The sequence below is a fragment of the Plecotus auritus genome (assembly GCF_963455305.1).
Source record: "Plecotus auritus genome assembly, chromosome: 3".
NCBI lineage: Eukaryota > Metazoa > Chordata > Mammalia > Chiroptera > Vespertilionidae > Plecotus > Plecotus auritus.
The window spans coordinates 110,080,147-110,095,337 of record NC_137772.1 but is presented as its reverse complement, the minus strand read 5'-3'; the positions used below and the strand labels follow the sequence as shown (position 1 = coordinate 110,095,337).

General features: G+C 37.2%; 1 protein-coding gene across 6 annotated transcripts in view; it reads right to left on the bottom strand.

Moving 5' to 3' along the window:
* The window catches only part of POSTN (periostin), a 48,216-nt gene that overhangs the window by 12,831 nt on the left and 20,194 nt on the right, over positions 1 to 15,191 (bottom strand). For 3 of the 6 annotated variants that reach the window (XM_080661005.1, XM_080661006.1, XM_080661009.1), the window contains 8 exons: positions 11,572 to 11,708; positions 10,853 to 10,983; positions 10,349 to 10,479; positions 10,151 to 10,253; positions 9,981 to 10,048; positions 9,232 to 9,277; positions 3,571 to 3,651; positions 1,089 to 1,178 (listed from right to left, as the gene is read on the bottom strand). In XM_080661005.1, the coding sequence (XP_080517131.1) occupies positions 1,089 to 1,178; positions 3,571 to 3,651; positions 9,232 to 9,277; positions 9,981 to 10,048; positions 10,151 to 10,253; positions 10,349 to 10,479; positions 10,853 to 10,983; positions 11,572 to 11,708 (787 nt within the window). The remainder of the gene's footprint in view (positions 1 to 1,088; positions 1,179 to 3,570; positions 3,652 to 9,231; positions 9,278 to 9,980; positions 10,049 to 10,150; positions 10,254 to 10,348; positions 10,480 to 10,852; positions 10,984 to 11,571; positions 11,709 to 15,191) is intronic. The other 3 variants (XM_080661007.1, XM_080661008.1, XM_080661010.1) reach the window with 2 other exon arrangements.

Here is a 15,191-nt window from a genome sequence, read left to right as displayed (position 1 = left end):
TTTTCTTCTAAGTCCAATATGTCCTTTTGTTGAAATTATTGTCATCATTATTCTATATAATAAATAGGCAATATGCAAATTGACCGTCACTCCAACACACAAGATGGCTGCCCCCATGTGGTCAAAGATGGCCACCACAAGATGGCCAGCAGGGAGGGCAGTTGTGGGTGATCAAGCCAGCAGGAGAGGGCAGTTGGGGGGGACCCAGGCCTGCAGGGGAGGGCAGTTGGGGGTGATCAGGCCTTCAGGGAAGGGCTGTTGGGGGATCCAGGGCGACATAGGAGGGCAGTTGTAGGCGACCAGGCCTGCAGTGGAGACAGTTAGGGATGACCAGGCTTGCAGGGAAGGGCAGTTAGGGGTGACCAGGCCAGCAGGGGAGGGCAGTTAGGGGTGACCAGCCTGGCAAGGGAGGGCAGTTAGGGGTGACCAGGCCAGCAGGGGAGGACAGTTAGGGGTGACCAGCCTGGCAAGGGAGGGCAGTTAGGGGTGACCAGGCCAGCAGGGGAGGACAGTTAGGGGTGACCAGGCCAGCAAGGGAGGGCAGTTAGGAGCAATCGGGCTGGCAGGGGAGCAGTTAGGCATTGATCAGGCTGGCAGGAAGTGGTTAGGGGGTGATCAGGCTGGCAGGCAGGCGAACATTTGGGAGCCTGCAGTCCTGGATTGTGAGAGGGATGTCTGACTGCCCATTTAGGCCTGATCCCAGGCCAAAATAGGCAGTCGGACATCCCTCGAGGGGTCCCAGATTGGAGAGGGTGCACGCTGGGCTGAGGGACATCCCCCCCCATGCACAAATTTTGTGCACCAAGCCTCTAGTATTTCATAATCATCACTGCATGTAGAGAAATAATGACAGTTTTGTTGAACCTGGTGGCTTAAGGTTAAATTAACTCTAACTAGATCAATTAAAGGTCATCTATATTTTATTTGACAGGCTAATAAGAACCCATAACTGAGAAAAATATTCCCATGATTTACATAAAACAAAAGCCAAGAGAAAACATCAGATGTTCAATATATTTAAACCAATTCCTATGATTAAAATAGTCATAGAGATCCCAACGGGGCGCTAGGAAACATACATAACGCACCTCCATGGATTATTTCAGTTACTGCTTCACCTTCTTTAATCAGTCTGAATTCAGGTTCACCTTCAATTTTCATCTTTGTTACTTTGGGTCCTGAAACATTGTTTTAGGAAACAAATTATCAAGTTAAGTAGTCCTTTAAATTTACCAGGACGATAAATTTATTTCAACATTTGGTGTTACTCAAACATGAAAGTGATCTCAGGCTTTATGAATTCAGTTTTAAACAATTCCCATTTTCTTCAAATTAAGAAGTATTTGGTATTCTATTAAAATTACTTTCATCTGCAAGAGGGCTTAAATTGATTTGTAAATACATCCATTCATTAGTAGTTAAAAAATATGATCACATGAAATATGTGACTATATTTTGTGAATCATACAGTATATATAAATTTGAGTTGTTCTAATTATTGCTAGTCTTATTTTACCATTCTGAGATTGTCTATTGCTACTTCCTTATTAAATTTTAATTACTATCTTAGACTCTTTAATCTAATGAGCATAAGATTGAACATTCAAAAATCCCAAATGTATGCCTACTTTTAAGATACTGAATTCAGGTTTTATGGCTAAATGAATTTGAGTACTTACCTTCTATATGTGAATGCTGCAAAAATTTGCTAAGTAATAAACAGTCCTTCAAATGCAAAAGTTAAATATGTTGTATTTGACTTGCAAAATGAATTTGCTTCCGTAGAAAATAATTTTGAATGTTAGAAAGTTGATTACTACATTAGTTAATCAAGACTATTTATAGAGGAGAAGAAAAATAAAGTTCAGTACATTTAACTTATTCTGTAACAACCTTCAACAGCTGAGGGTAACTAAATTTGCTTATCTTTGAGAGGATTTATTTGCTTTGTCCAGAAATTTTCAATTACCCAGAATTAAATAATCTAGAACAAAATAAAATCAGAAAAACAAAAGTATAGTTATTTTAAACAATAAATATTTCACACAATGATATTTGATCTATAAAACTAAGGGATACTGAGTATCAAAATATAAGGCCAGATTTTTAAGGTATAGATATTTCAAAAGAAAAGTACACTTAAGGTGTTTAAGCATAGGAAATTAGTTAATAAATTATGTGACTTGACATTTCTTTAAAGGAACTTAAACTGATATTTCAGAAATATCCTTTAGAGTGAAGCTCTATGAAGGCAAGGTTTTCATAAAAAATATTTCTTTTTCATATTTACTTCCAGCATTTAGGAGAGTAGCCAACACAATAAATGCTTAATAAATATGTACTGAATTGAATTTCCATTGACTTATTCTTTATCCTGAAATTTGATTAAGTATCTTTTTTTAAAATAAGAAACATCTTGGAGTCTAATTTATTTAGTGAGAATTCAATAATCATCAATAAATCTGCATCAGTATCATTTTAGAGCAAGACAATCATAAATGGCTGCCAAGATAAGCATTTGTCAAGTCACCACATTAAGATGTTTAGACACGGAAATAAAATTTTATTGAGGTCTGACTCTTAGTAACAATTAAAATACATGAGATAAAGGTGGCACAAAGATATTGAAGCTGGCTAACATAGACAGTAAGGTTAAAAAGAAAAGTGAGTGCTAATGTTCTAGTCTGAAACGTCAGGGGAAATGTTTAACTCATACATATGAGTTCAGAGTTAGAACTAAGGTTTCTAAGATTTGACTCACTGCACCAGCTATTTATTCCTTCTTCTATTTCAAAATATACTACATATGGTTGTAATTTTAAGTTTTCGTCAACATACAGCTTCTGTACTCTCTTAAGTTGTTGGGTGAAAAATGCCTGCACTTTTTTTTTTTTAAATATATTTTATTGATATTTTACAGAGAGGAAGGGAGAGGGATAGAGAGCTAGAAACATCGATGAGAGAGAAACATCGATCAGCTGCCTCCTGCACACCTCCCACTGGGGATGTGCCCGCAACCAAGGTACATGCCCTTGACCGGAATCGAACCCGGGACCCTTCAGTCCACAGGCCGACACTCTATCCACTGAGCCAAACCGGTTTCGGCATGCCTGCACTTTTTGGAAGAGTTTTTTGTAATAGTATAAAAGAGATCCATGTGGGGAGATTGGAAATGAAGCTACAAAACAAAACAAAACAAAAAACAAAACAAAACAAAACAAAAAAAGAGTATATTCTCTGAAGGAATTGAACTGTAGCAAAAATGCTCAGCATTAATTTGTTTAGTGACTATCTTGGTACTAGTGCTAATGCAATAGCCCATTAGGTTCATGTGAAACTACTATGTTTTCTCAGTCCAGAACAAGCAAATGTACTGAAAGTATTAAAACTGCACAATCCACTCTGTGAAATAATTTGCATTCCCTATTTTTCAATAACATAAGCATGCCATTTTTATAGAAATATTTAGAATGTTAGTTTAAAAAAGAATGTAGATACATTCATAGAAATCAGTCTATTATATGGGCTTTTTTCACAGTAAAAGGAAACATGTATAACATTGATTTTTACCTTCAGTTTTGATAATAGGCTGAAGACTGCCTTCAATCACTTTAATTTTTGGTTCTACAACTTTGGTTATAATTTTAGTAGCTGAAAGTATAGAAAGTGGAACATAAATGATGCTTATATATCAACAACCTGAATAAAACAGTTTTTGTTTTTTGCTAGGTACTGAGGTATCAGATATAGTAATATGTTCATACAGAAGATGCAGGAAATATTCATTGCACATTATCTAGTAGTATCTTCTTATGGCCAGATGTTATACTCTGAAGTCCAGGGACTTGGATTTTTTTCCAGTGAAATATAGACTCACTAAGTGGAGAATTCTATCTAGAAATCTATAATTTTGAACTGCACCACTAAAGCTCTTTACCTTCTTTTATACTTCTTGAAAATATTGGCTGCATAGCAACAGAAGACAATAAATAGGATTAATTTCATGCAATTCATAATATCTCAAATTGCATTGTTGAATTCTTTCTCAATTAGAAAAAAAAGGCAAAATATTTTTCATGCATTTTATAACATTAGAGAGGAAAATAGAAAAATAGCTCAGCATACTTAAAAGTAAAAATAAATCTCAGCCAGCCAGATGAGCTCTATGCAACAAACATTATATGATCATTATTTAAGCTACAGGCTACAATATCATTAATTTTTATCCTCATCATCTTTTTTAAAATTTAAAGGTATGCATTTTGAATGCATGTCATCCACCCAACTAAGATAATAATGTGTAAAATTTATTTAAGATAGTAGCCAACTTTTTGGTTGGCTTTTTTTTTTTGTACAGATTAGCTAAAAATGAGCCTCTGGAGCCATATAAGCAGAGTTACTGGCTTTTTGTCACTTGTAATTAGAGTCCTTAAAAGATGGCTCCATTAGATAACATGCTGCACTAAAGCTAGCTGTGCATTCATATCAGATATATTGACATTTTAAAGGTGAGGTGTTAGCATAGTTTGGGTTTCTGCAACATTCTCACCTCAGTTTTATGAGATGTTTAGTTGTATCCACTTTTGAAATAAGATGGCTTCGAGGCCCTAATTGTGACCATGTTTAAGTCATATCAAGATTTTATGTCTTGAGATCTCAAATTATGAAGTTCTAAGGCATAATAAATCTGTGTCCAATTATTGGTTTCACAGGTGGTCCTACCATAGAGAAACCTTTCCATGAAGGTCAAATACAGAGGTCATATCCACTGCTACTTTCAAATGAGTTAATTACTTTTATCTCAAATTTTTACTTCATACTAAGGAACTTGAAGTTTAGGGTGTTTAGTTGATTGTTAGTTTTGTTTCAATCACACTTTCCTGAAGGCAAATAGTTCTGACAGGTCACCAGCCAAGGATTTAATACTGATTTTATTACTCAATGTTACATATTTGACAAAATTGCTAAACAACAGTCCCCACAAAAAATTAGAATGTATGGTATTTTGGGGACCAGAATAATATGTAGCAAGCATATTAAATAAATTTTATATACCAGTCAATAAAGAAACATAAAAATTAAATTTTTGGTTTAATTAGTCTCTACCTTTTTTTTGACGTATGCTTCTAAATAACAGCCTACCCATCTGTTGTTAAGGAGGAGTTAAACATTTAACATCAGAATGTAAATCTCAAAGCTGTTTCAAGAGCTTTGAATAGGAAGGTGAGATTTACTAGACTTGCATAATTTCGTAAAGTATAACATTCTCTGTGATTGAGGATCTAATTTCAGTAAAGGAAAATAAAGGAATAATAGACGGTGGCTCATTGTAAGCAAAATATTACATTGACATATATGGAAAGTGGTGAATTTATTATGGATTAAATAGGAAAATTTTTTTAAAAAGTAATGCACATATACATCTTTAGTAGAGAAAGATGACATAATATTTCTGATGAATACAGCCCATAAGGATTCTTTAGTTTTTTATGAAATATATCTTTAAAACATTGTATTCTTTCATAATGAAATGTATACCGGGTTTAAACAAAAGTATTACAACTAAATCTTTAAAACAATGCTGAGCTGGCTTGGTATTGGATTTGCATATATTATCTAAATAATAATAGCATAATATGCTAATTTAGACTGGACATCCTTCCGGACATCCTTCCGGACAACCTTCTGGATGAAGCTGGGGCTGCAAGGGAAGCCTGGGTCCTGGGTGCCAGAGGGAAGTCAGTGCTGGCAGCCAGGGGAAGGAAGGCCTACTCTTGCACTAATTTTGTGCATTGGGCCTCTAGTTACTACATAATTGAAGTTAGTAAGAGCAGCAGGCATTTTGTTTTGCTCCTTATATTGTCTTTACTTCTTTTCCATACCCAGTGTAAATCTCAAAGAAAATTTTCTTAATTAAATAACAGATGCTAATGGTAAAAAATAGAATAATTTTCTAGTCAGAATAAATGTGGGAATTGAAATAATTCTTTAGCTACTATTATACTGCATATTGAGTGTTTATTGTAGAGTCAAAACAAAATTAAAAGAATTTCTGCTTTGAAAGTTATGAGAAAGAAAGAAAAAATACAAAGGAAGAAAAGTCACATTGAAAAAGACATACCACAAGTTATGTTTACGAGAATGACTTATCCTTTACCAATGTTAAATAGTAGGGGTTTAATTTTGATAATCTGGTAGAACCAGGGATAAAAGAACCTTGGGATCTAGAAACTTTATGTTTATCACCTGGCAAAACTTTTATTTCTTTGTACAGTTTTGGATAGAGAGAGTTTTTGACCACCAAGTCATAAACATTAGGATTCTTTGTGTCCCACCCTACATTGAGCAGATTGAGGACTTGAGGGTATAGTAAGTGACAAATCCTTCGGCAATCCTTAGTTGAATTTATTATGGATTAAATAGGAACATTTTTTAAAAAAGCAATGCACATATACATCTTTAGTAGAGAAAGATGACATAATATTTATGATGAATAGAGCCCATAAGGATTCTTTAGTTTTTTATGAAATACATCTTTAAAACATTGTATACTTTCATAATGAAATGTATACCAGGTTTAAACAAAAGTATTACAACTAAATCTTTAAAACAATGCTGAGCTGGCTTGATATTGGATTTGCATATATTATCTATAGTAACAAAATGTGTGTCCACACATCTGCATTTTCAGATAGCTCTGGAGTGCTTTTTACGTATACCTTCCCTTTAAGGTTTGTATGTCTTTTTTTCTGCTTCTTTGCCATACTAGCTATTATATTTTACTATTATCTACACTAATAAAAGAGAAACATGCAAATTGACCGTACCTCTGCTATGCCCACAAGCCACACCCACCAGCCAATGAGGAGCAAGTATGCAAATTAACCCAACCCAGACGTTTGTGGCCATGGAGTGAGCAGGATGCTTGGGTTTCCCCGGCAATGGAAGAAGCCGCTTCCTACCCGCTCTGGCCAGCCCTGGCCTCCACTAAAGGCTACAAAGTTTCAGTTATAGAAGATAAATAAATCCCAACAAAAATGGTGGCAGCCACAGAGCTGGAGAGAGCAGGAGGCTTGAGTTGCCCTGGCAATGGAGGAAGCCAAGCTTTCCACACACCCTGGCCGGCCTAGGCCTCCGCTCCAGGCTACAAAATTTCAATTATAGAAGATAAATGAATCCCAGATCCCAGGGCCTCCACTTGGGTTGCCGGGGGGTGTGGCTGGCTTGCAAACCCCCACAGGCCCCTCACCCAGGCCACCCCACGCCCCAAGGGAACCCCCACTCTTATCTGGGATACACTTCAGGGCAAACCAGCCGGCCCCCACCCGTGCACCAGGCCTCTATCCTATCTAATAAAAGAGTAATATGCAAATTGACTGTCACTCCAACACACAAGATGGCTGCCTCCATGTGAACACAAGATGGCTGCCACAAGATGGCCAGCAGGGGAGGGCAGTTGGGAGGGGCCAGGCCTGTAAGGAAGGGCAGTTGTGGGTGATCAGGCCAGCAGGGGAGGGCAGTTGGGGGTGATCAAGCCTGCAGGGGAGGGCAGTTAGAAGTGACCAGGCCAGCAGAGGAGGGAAGTTGGGGGCGACTGGGCCTGCAGGGAAGGGCAGTTGGGGGCAATCAGGCTGGCAGGGGAGCAGTTAGGCATCAATCAGGCTGTCAGGGGAGTGGTTAGGGGGTGATCAGGCTGGCAGGCAGAAGCAGTTAGGGGCAATCAGGAAGGCAGGCAGGCAAGCAGTTGGGAGCCAGCAGTCCTACCGGGATCGGGACTAAACAGGCAGTCGGACACCTCTTGAGGGGTCCCAGATTGGAGAGGGTGCAAGCTGGGTTGAGGATACACCCCCCCCCCTTGTGCATGAATTTCATGCACCAGGCCTCTAGTTCTTATATATTTTTGGTTGAGTGGGGAAGTGGTTTCTTAGAGTTGGAGGGTATGGTTAAGGCTGAAAGGTCTCATTCTAAGCTCAAGCCTTATTTAAAGTGGGATTCAATTTGCCATTGTTTACAATTCTAAATACCAGATTATCAGTAGTCTCTGTTTGTAAATATAAAAAATACGAGAGGCCTGGTGCATGAAATTCGTGCAGGGGGGTCTCCCTCATCCCAACCTGCACCCTCTCCAATTTGGGAGCCCTCAGGGGATGTCGTCCTGATGGCTTAGGTGACTGGACTGATTGGGGAAGGCGCTGCCCCCATCACCCTGCTGCTGCCGCCACTGCCAGCAGCTGCAGCCACCAAGGTGTTTTCATCAACATGGACTCCAGTCCTTTCATCATGAAAAAATGATATCTTTCTTCAGGCATTTTCAAGATGTCTCCTTCATTTCTTCCTCCCTCCTTCCCTTCCTCCCTCCCTCCCTCCCTCCCTCCCTCCCTCCCTCCCTCCCTCCCTTCCCCTTTCTTTCTTTCTTTCTTTCTTTCTTTCTTTCTTTCTTTCTTTCTTTCTTTCTTTTTCTTTCTTCTTTCTTTCTTTCTCCTCACTTGAGGATATTTTTCCATTGATTTTTAGAGAGTGTGGAAGAGAGAGGGGAAGACAGAGAGAAACATCAATGTGAGAGGGACACTTCGATTGGTTGCCTCCTGCATGAGCCCTGACCTGGGCCCTGGCCAGGGAGGAGCCTGCAACCTAGGTACATGCCCTTGACCAGAATCAAACTTGGACCCTGCAGTTGGCAGGCCGAGGCTCTATCCACTGAACCAAACCAGCTAGGGCAGGATATGACATTTCTTAGCCCCTCTAGCAGCGGACCTTCATTTTTTCCTCCAGGATTGTGGTGGAAAAACCCTAGATCACCTTCTTGGATTCTTATTATGCAAGTTACCAAGAACACTGTGAGTGGCATTCTGAGAGCTTAGCCAATGAGCAATCAGAAAAGGTGTTTCCTCTGCAGCTCACATGCAGAGGCAGGACTGCCAGCATGCCCCAGCTGTCAGGCCTTGTTCTCTGCGCACCTGCCTGCTTGCAGGCCCTGCTTCCTGCTCTCTGCAGGCCTGCTCACTGACACTGCAGCTGGCAAGCCCTGCTTTCTGTGGGCCTGTGCCATCCGTGGCTTGCCTCACCACACCGCAGCCCCCTCCCGCCCACGTGCATGCACAGCCTCCTCCTGAGCAGTTGTGAATGTTATGGCATCCTGGCTAATTTGCATATTACCTCTTTATATATATAGATTATTAATTTTTTTTAATTTTGCCATTTTCATGTGATTAATACCCATTATGTACTTACTATAGACAGTCATGGGGATTTCTTTGAAGGTGCTACCACGAACAAACTGAAAATAAATGTTTATACATGAAGTGTAGTAACATGATATGTATACTTAGTAACATAAAACTAAGGCTAGTTGTATTAAAAAATATGGAACCACTGTATTTCTTACTAAGGTAAATAAAATGAAGCTATCATTACACTTAACAGAAATGAAGTCTTCATATGAATCAAATTCCAGTTTCCTGCTATGAGGCTGATAGCTTAAAATTTATGGATTTGTAACTCAGTCTTGAGAATTATAGAATAGTTAATCCGAAGTCATGTGTTTTCTGACACATTGACTCTATAGTAATAAAGAAGCAAAATATTCTTTGCCTTTAACTATTATGATTAATGACAACTTTTTATAAGTAAATACTTTTTCTTATATTAAGAAGCAAAGATATTTGAAGATAAAAAAAAATATAGTTCTTTTTTTTTTCCATGTCTTATTTTCCCTATTGGATGGTAAACTTTTTGCATAAAGAGCCATATCTGATTCAACTTAATATTTCACATAACACTTAATACACTGCTTGGCCTCAAGTAGATTTTAATGGCTTGTTGTTGAATAAAGCCATAAAGAATTTATGACATTTTTTTATGCTAGTGATGCATAATCAACAGAGAGCAATCCAAGCCTAGTGTCCATCTACTCATTAATGTCTACATTTATAGTTTCTAATGTTCAACACATTATAAATAAATCCAATAATATTCTGTACCTTAATTTGGATATATTTGATCAGTTTATTAAGTATTTCCAGCAGCTGATCACTTCCAATAGGCGTATCTATGAAGAGGAATATTAAATAAATGTTGGCAAGAATGTATGAAAAATCTAGGTTTTTATAAAAAAAGATTTAGCATATTAATGAATTCAATAATTACCAACCTGCTGGATAGAGAAGTTTATCTACAACATGAATGACACCATTTGTTGTCATGATGTCAGATTCTTTTGATTTTAATTCATTTACCAGAAGTGTGTCATTTACCTATCAAAACAAGAGATAATGTCGATGAGAAATTTAATGAAAAATGAATGTTACAATTTATGAACACTATCAGAAGTTCATTCCAGAGAACTTACTCCTTTCAGATAGATTTTGCTTCCTTGTATGGTCTTTAAAATGTTAGTAACACCAGGTTCAAACCCCTTTCCAATGAAAACTCCTGGTGTCAGGTGATAAAGGATAATGTTTTGAAGAGCATTTTTGTTGCCTAGAAGGAAAGATATATATTTATTTAATAACATGTCATCTTGTTTTGGCATTTTGATGCTAGGAATACTAAAGAGAAAAAAATTTGTCTTCATATTTCCACACTGTATTTTCTTATGTCATTGTTCTCTCAAGTTGCTATTGATAAATAACATAAATGAACATGTAGCCCAAACACATGACAGTAAGCAGCTAACTAAGAATATTAATGAGTGACCCTTCACATATCTCAAATGAAAATAAAAATAACTAAGACTCTACAAGAATTTTTAAAAAGAAAATATATTTGAGGCTGATATCTGGGCAGAAACCCCTGAGGAAGAAATTAGGTCCTGATATCAAAGGGCAAATATTCCATATTCACTTTTACTTACGAATCAGAATTTCCTTTTCTTCATTAGTCATTCCCTTAAAGGCATCATTGGTTGGAACAAATAAAGTCCAATCCCCAGGTTGTGTTAGGAGCTCTTTCAAGTCTGCAGCTTCTAGAAAGCTAAGGAAGATGCTAAACAGAAAAGACATACGTTCATTTTGTTAGATTTAGATATAGTATGCTCACCTACAATGCATGGAATAGAATATAACCCATGTATTTCAGAAAGCGTGAGAAAATTGTTCATACATTTTCATAGGTTTCAAATACAATGTACCTGTTAAGAAAGTTTTATCACAGGGAAATTATTTAAATGTACATGTGGTTTTTAAATTTCCTAAACACTGTTTTTCTCCTATAAAACTTGAGAAGGTCACACTTTACAGCAAATAAACATTTTTAATTTAATATTCTACAAAATAGCCTTTGCTATTAAATATTGTCATTTAAAAATTTAATTATAAGAAACTTGCAAAGAGTAGTTCAGTTTATAAGATTGTTTTTTTTTTTCACTCACCAAATTATATTATGTTGCACCAGGAAGCAAAATAATGTTGAGAATATATTTTAATTTTGAAAGCAGTTTCATAGACTTATTATTCTAAATTTTATGATCAGCAATACTGAATATTAAATGTTGTTTAGAATTCTAACTGTGAAACAAAAATATGCCAATACCTCTCATTCTTTTGCAGTGGAGGTGAAACTAATTAAGTTTACCTAAAGCGTTTATCTTGTTTTAACTTTTCATGGAGGGATTTCTCTGCTGGTTTGATGATCTCTCGGAATATGTGAATAGCACCATTTCTCCCTTGTTTGCTTCCTCTCACCATGCAGGAATTTTCAATGCAGACAGCCTAGCAAAGGAAGAAAAGATACAGCTCTCCATTTCCTTATTTGAACTTTCCTATGTGGAAATAATTGCACAATTAAATTTTTAGACTGACTCTCCTAAGAGGTACCCTGACCTATACGGCTAGTGGAAACAGCTTCTCTCTTCTGTTTTTAATTCCTTGCAAAATCTGACATCACCTTTTTTATTCAACCAGGTTTTCTGCTACTACTCAAGCTACCGTAGGTGTCAGGCAGGTAGTTTTATGAGTAACAAAAGTTCCATAGGATCCCATTGTTAACATTTTCTACCATTCCTCTTCATGTTCCAACCATTTTTCCAACCTTCTTAAGAAACTTTAACCTTTTAACTCTTTAGGACCTTTTTAAATGTCAGTTTCCTGACATCAGTGCCTCTTGTGATCTTCAGAAATAGTTTCTATATTTTCTTAACTGTAATATTCCATCAATTTATAAATGAAAGTATTGATTTAGTTATAGTACTTTTAAACAAATAAAGGTGTATGTATAATTTTGAGAACAGCCCATTTTCTGCTTCCTTTGTAATGTTTGTCATGGAATTGTGGAACTATAATGAACAGATACTATGTCAAATTCAATTCTAGGAAATGCTTTACTTTCTGTGAAATATTTTAGCTATAGCTATATGTGTTTCCTGGACAGGAACCAAACAGCACCACTAGTTGCACTGTGATTTTGATAAGCAATATTTTCTAAAATGTTTTCCTCAGATAAAGTACATTAGAACTATTTTATAGAATTCAAAAATATTTCTGTGTTTATGAAAGTTTATCTTGAAAGTCATTCAAAAAAGATTCAATTGCTGAATTGTGATCTCACAGTAAAAGTTCATTCTACATATTTGATTACATATAAAATTATCTTGTAAATTATAATAGACCCTATAAACTGATAAACAAATGGCCAATGGACAGATGAAAAGATGTTTAACATCATTAATCATCAGTAAATGCAAGACAAAACCAAAATGAAATACCACCTCAGACCAGTCAGAGTGGCAATTATACAAAACTCAAAGAATTAAGAATAGAGTTAGATCCAGAAACTCCTCTTCTGTGTATCTAACAAAAATTTCTGAAAACATTTATTCACAAAGATATATTCACCACTTTGTTCATTGCAGCATTATTCACAGTGGCCAAGACATGGAAACAACCAAAGTTTCCTTCCATAGATGATTGGGTAAAGAAAATTTGGTACATATATATAATGGAATACTAATCAGCCATAAAAAAAAAAAAAGATGAAACACTACCCTGTGGGGAGATTAAAAATGGCAGCAGAGTAAGTGGAAGCTACATTGACACTCTCCAAGGACCAAACTGGAAATACAACTAAAATACAGAAAAAAATCACCTTGATAAATCAACTAAAGACTAGCTGGAGAGAACCCTGATAACAAAAGATGGAAAGTGGAGGCTGCATAGAGACTGGTAGGAAGTGTGAAGACAAGAAAGGGGTGGCTGGGCTCCCACAGTCAGCAGCTGAAGTTTCAAAGAGTTATCACAGCTGTTAGGGGGTTCCCACTGAGAACTCTGGGGTCTAAACTTCAAGCTGGCCTCCCCAGCCCAGAGCACCAGAACTGAGAAAGGTGTCCACATAATACCTGACTGTGAAAAGCATTAAGGTTGCTATCTGCCAGTGAGAGATGGCTGGAAATGCAGGCACCCACTTAAAGGACCAAGGCACAAAATTTCGTGTGCAGCCATTCACCTTTGGCTCCAGCAGAGGGAGGGCAGAGTAGACTGGAGCTATGTGAGGAGAGTCCAGGTTTGGGGGGTGGAAGTTGGAGCTTGGAGGGCAATCTCCTGGTCTCTTGTGCTGAGTCATTCCCTCACTGTGTGGAGGACATCTTTCTCTGATTGACATTTGCTATCCAGGCAGTTTTGGCTGTGGGGGAAGGCAATTGCACACCCTAATGGAAGTCATCTCTTCCCACCCTGTGGTCAGCATAAGGCTAATCAAGCATGAATAAAATCAAACTGCAGGCAGAGGTGTATCTCTGGAGGCTTTGAGTCTGTGCTGATCTAATCTCAGGCCCTGATCTAGTAAAAGTAGACCTTGGTGCACATCGTGGTCCTTTCCTTAAGGCACCTGACCCCAGCAGAGGGAGCCACAAGCTGTGGATTGCTGATAGCCCCAAACAGGGTACTAAATGCCAGTCAGAAGCAGCATGTGACATTATCCTGCATTAGAGATTGGGAGTCACAGTAGATCTACCTAATATATAAACACAAACCCAGACAGGCAGCCAAAATGGGAAGAAAAGAAAACAACGATCAAATGAAAGAAGAAGAGAATTCACCAGAAGAAGAACTAAATAAAATGGAGACAAGAAATTTATCAGATATAGAGTTCAGAATAATAATGGCAAAGATGCTCAACAGCATAAGAAAAATATAGTAACTATAAAAAAAAGACCAGTTGGAAATAAAGAATGACATACCACTAATAACACTGTGGAAGGAATACACAACAGATTAGGGGAAGCAGAGGACTGGATCAGTGAATTAGAAGACAGTGTAGAAAAAAATCACTCAATCAGAGAAACAAAAAACAATTTAAAAACAGGAGGACAGTTTAAGGGAGCCGTGGGACAAAGTGAAACATAAAAATATTTGCATAATCAGAGTGCCAGAAGGAGGTGAAAGTGAGCAAGGGATAGAGAACATATTTGAAGAAATAATGGCAGAATACTTCCCCAACCTGCTGAAGGAAAAAGTCATATAAGTCCAGAAGACACATAGAGTCAAAAGAAAGAAGAACCCAAACAAGCCCATGCCCAGACACATCATAATTAAAATGCCAAAAATTAAGACTAAAGAGAGAATCTTAAAGGCAGCAAGAGAAAAGCAATGTGTTACCTACAAAAAGGTTGATTTTTCATCAGAAACTCAATAGGCCAGAAGGGAATGGCATGAAGTATTCAAGGTAATGAAAAGCAAGTATCTGAAACCAAGATTACTATATCCAGAAAGGCTATCATTCAAAATAGATGGTGAAATAAAAAGCTTACCAGACAAAAAGGCTTTATCACCACCAAACCAGCACTGCAAGAAATGCTAAAGGGACTGCTGTAATGAGAAGAAATATATAGAGAGAAACATAGATATATAGATCTTAAATGTAAAGAAATAAGTTCCTATCAATAAGAACCTTAAATGCAAATGGATTAAATGCTCCAAACAAAAGATATAGGGTACAGGAATGGATACAAAAACATGACCCAATTATAAGCTGTCTACAAGAGACCAACCTCAGAACAGAAGATTCACACAGGCTGAGGATGACGGGATGGAAAAACATTTTCCATGAAAATGGAAAGGAAAAAAACAAAACAAAACAATGCTAGGGTAGCAATCCTCATATCTGACAAAATAGACTTCAAATTCAAAATGAATTTCATCACAAGAGACAATAAGGGTCACTACATAATACTAAAGGTATCAATACAAGAGGATATAACC